This window comes from Mastomys coucha, unplaced genomic scaffold, assembly GCF_008632895.1.
Source record: "Mastomys coucha isolate ucsf_1 unplaced genomic scaffold, UCSF_Mcou_1 pScaffold1, whole genome shotgun sequence".
NCBI classification, from domain to species: domain Eukaryota; kingdom Metazoa; phylum Chordata; class Mammalia; order Rodentia; family Muridae; genus Mastomys; species Mastomys coucha.
In genome coordinates, this window is record NW_022196891.1 from 63,762,484 (window position 1) to 63,765,921 (window position 3,438).

The 3,438-nt window shown below is 53.0% G+C and overlaps 1 protein-coding gene across 3 annotated transcripts in view; it reads left to right on the forward strand.

Annotated features, from left to right (window-relative positions):
• Positions 1-53: 53 nt before the first annotated feature.
• The window catches only part of Tada1 (transcriptional adaptor 1), a 16,082-nt gene continuing 12,697 nt past the window's right edge, over positions 54-3,438 (forward strand). Inside the window, exons 1-2 of one of the 3 annotated variants that reach the window (XM_031388408.1) lie at positions 54-465; positions 3,104-3,252. In XM_031388408.1, coding sequence (XP_031244268.1) covers positions 392-465; positions 3,104-3,252 — 223 coding nt within the window. In that variant the 5' untranslated portion in view covers positions 54-391. The remainder of the gene's footprint in view (positions 466-3,103; positions 3,253-3,438) is intronic. The other 2 variants (XM_031388393.1, XM_031388399.1) reach the window with 2 other exon arrangements.

Genomic DNA, 3,438 nt, shown 5'->3' on the forward strand with positions numbered 1-3,438 from the left:
GTGGCGTGGCGTGGCGTGGCGGAGCCTGGCAGGTGGGGCGGGGCCGGGCGGGGCGGTCAAGTCCGCGCTCCGGGCGCCGCCGCGGGCGGGCAGGCGGGCGTAGATTGGGCTCACGCCCACTAGGTGAAGCGGGTCACGTGACCCGAGAGGCGGGAGTCCGTGAACGGACCCAGTGGCTGGGTGCTTTCCCGACCGCGAGACGGGCGGGGCCGAGAACCAAAGACACGCAACGTCTCGGCTCCCGAGCGGCCGGGGGCGGGGCCGCCGAGTGGAGTCGAGTGGAGTCGAGCCGAGTCGGCGTCCGGCGCGCAGGCCTTCCGCCGAGTTGATCTTTCGGTTGCCGGTGTCCGTGGGCCGCGCGGTCTCCGGTCGGGCTGAGACGCGCGCTGCAATGGCGACCTTTGTGAGCGAGCTGGAGGCAGCCAAGAAGAACTTAAGCGAGGCGCTGGGGGACAACGTGAAACAGTAAGAGCCGCGGGGACCAGCCTCCGGGCCTGTCCGTGGGTGTGCCCCAAGCCCGGGGCTGCCGTCGTCCCTGGACGCTCTCACCTCCCGTAGGCCCCAGGCGTCTCGCGGCCGCCACGGCTCCTGTGCGGCTCCGCCGGGACTCGAGGCGCTGGAGGATCTCCTCCTGGGCGCCCCGGACACCGGTGACGCCCATGTGGGGAGGGATCAGCGCCCTAGAGCGCCCGGGAGCCGGCGGAGTCCGGGCGTCCCGGGGCCGGGGGCCTGGAGGGCTTCCTGGAGGCGGAAGCCCGCGGCGCTCAGCGGCCAGCTAGGCTGCGTTGAGAAGCGCCTTGAAAGCGGGTTCAGAAGGCATACCGACCCCAGGTGATGTCGGTCGGTCACCCACCCACAACCACAGCATCCTAGCCGGCCGGGTTATCCAACCCTCAAAACTGTGAGATCGGCACAGTTATTACTGTGCCATTTGATAGACAGGACTCTGACACCCCCCAAAGTCACTGTCCAAGGATGGGACTAAGGCTTCTGGTTCCCGCCGTGTGACGTATAAAGTACTTGTAAAGTACTCCTGTCCCCCTGCAGGACTGTCAGCAGTGACTGGAACAGAGTGACAGCTCTGTAAGCAGTAGCCTTAAGTACCGCAGCCCGAGGAGGTGCCTAGATCTTTTGGAGGGGGGGAACTTCAGCTCTGGTGAACCCATAGTTCCTGGCACTGATGCAGAAAAGGTTGTCAAGAGCAGCCAGTGAAGCAGAGCTGGGGTGTGTTAATACGAAGGCTGTCAAAAAAGCTTAGGTGCAAGCTTCTCACCAGAGCCCAGCTTTAAAAGGCTTTAAGAACAATAATAATGATGATAATAATAATATGACAATATTGTATTATTATTATTATTATTATTATTATTTAGATATTTAAACACCGGAATTAAAAGGAGATGCCCAGAGAAGGATATACCCAGGTGTGGAGTATGGACTTCTCAACGCAGAGTCACAAGTTGTGCATTTTGGTGGCTGCCTTGTTACACCAAAGAAGAATTTTGTACAAGTTTCTTTCTTTCTTTTTTTTTTTCTTTTTCTCTTTTTGCCGATGAGGTGGACAGGCTTATAAAGTCTGATCAAGTAAAACCAGGAGACATTAAAGTTGCACAAGGGGTTTCTGTCCCCGTGACAGAATTGCCGTGTTACAGCCTGGAAGAGAGAAGGAGGCCTTAGGCCGATATTGTTAATTGTGTTGGAATTTTTGATGTTAGCTGGTGAGAGGCTGCAAGCCTAGTGGGGTGAGGGCCTCTTTCACTTTGATAGTCAAGACCTTCACACCAAGCTCCATGGGTGCCAAATGGTATCACAGAAGGACCATCTGAGAGGCAAGGAGGAAATTACATTTAAAAATTATTTCAATAGGTAAAAATGGCAGCCTTTGGCTTTGTTAGAATGGCGGTGTGCTTCTGTAATACTGTGTGGTAAGGCTTACATTTAAAAACACATCAGGAGACTTGGTCCTTTTTCCATGCACAGTGCTCACAGGGGTTTGGAAGTGAAAGGTTTCACTTGGTGCTAAATCTTCAGGCCATGGCTTGTGAAGGCCATGGCTGTAACTCTGGCTAGATACTGTGCCTTCCAGACCAAATTCAGGGCTCACAGAAATCTTTGCGTTCCCTCTTCCACTTGTAAAGGCCAAAGTTCACTGTGATGTTGCTCAAATATGGGCGCTGATACTAAATTGTAGGGTCAGTCATGTGAAATCCGCAAGTCTTTGTGTCAGGGATACCATTGATGATGGAATTGTTCTACATTTCTGTTGCCCGTCTTTGTTCATTTTAAAAGCTGCCATCTTGGTTAAGCTTGCTTGTCTCTGGCCACTTCCTCTTAAGCAGCTTGCTTTGTGTTTACATCATGACCATTTAAATGTGATCCTTGGAGGTAGGAAAAACAAGCGTATACAGAGTGCATGGTGTGAATTGTTAACCATTTATCCAGCGGTCCAAATGTTAAAGCCACAGGCTTTCAGTTACTCAGATCTAGGGATATTTTCTTTGTGATGAGGTGCTTAGAAACTCAGTATTTCTGCTCATTTGAGCTCATCTGAATGGAAGCGTGGCACACAGGATATATTAGTAACCACTTTCCTCCTCATCAAACGTTCACTTAGGAGTGAGGCCCCCATGCTCGTAAGGCGAGGCACAGCTGTGCCTGCCCCGAGCCTGCCCTGAGTCCTCCTTTGAGGGAGAAAGGATGTTTCTTGTTGGTCGTCTGCCTCTTTGGTGTGTTCATTTGTTAGGCCTGCCGTGACAGAGAGCTGCAGGCTTGTTGCTTAAACCGCAGAAATTAATGTTTTCAGGGCTCTGGGGGTTGTAAATCCAAGGCCAGTTTGTTGGAGGGCAGAGTTTCTTCTGAGGTTCTCCTGGGACCTCTGTAGGAGTCTGAGGTATCCTGTGCTGCTGCCTGGACAGACTGGCTTAGGACTCAGCTCATGGTCTCCTCCTAACCTGACCCCAAGCCACTTGCCAAGAGACCAGGTCTAACACTTGCCACAGGTCGCTGGGGACTGGAAAATTGTCTTCCCTGGGAGCTGGAGCAGCTGGAGCGAACCCCTGGGCAGAGGCAGAAGTCTGTGGCTTTAATGTCATTTCTCCTTGTGCAGATACTGGGCCAACTTGAAGTTGTGGTTCAAGCAGAAGATCAGCAAAGAGGAGTTCGACCTTGAAGCTCACAGGCTCCTCACACAGGACAACGGTACATCTTCTCCAAGTCCCCCAGCTTTGCAATTAGTCCTTTTGGTTTTGATGTTGTGTAAGAAAATCTTAACAGTATTATGGATGCACAGTTACCTGGGGAGACTGGTAGGGAGGGGGGACAGTTGAAGGGTTTTGGGGAGACTGGTAGGGAGGGGGACAGTTGAAGGGTTTTAGGGAGACTGGTAGGGAGAGGGGCAGTTGAAGGGTTTTGGGGAGACTGGTAGGGAGAGGGGCAGTTGAA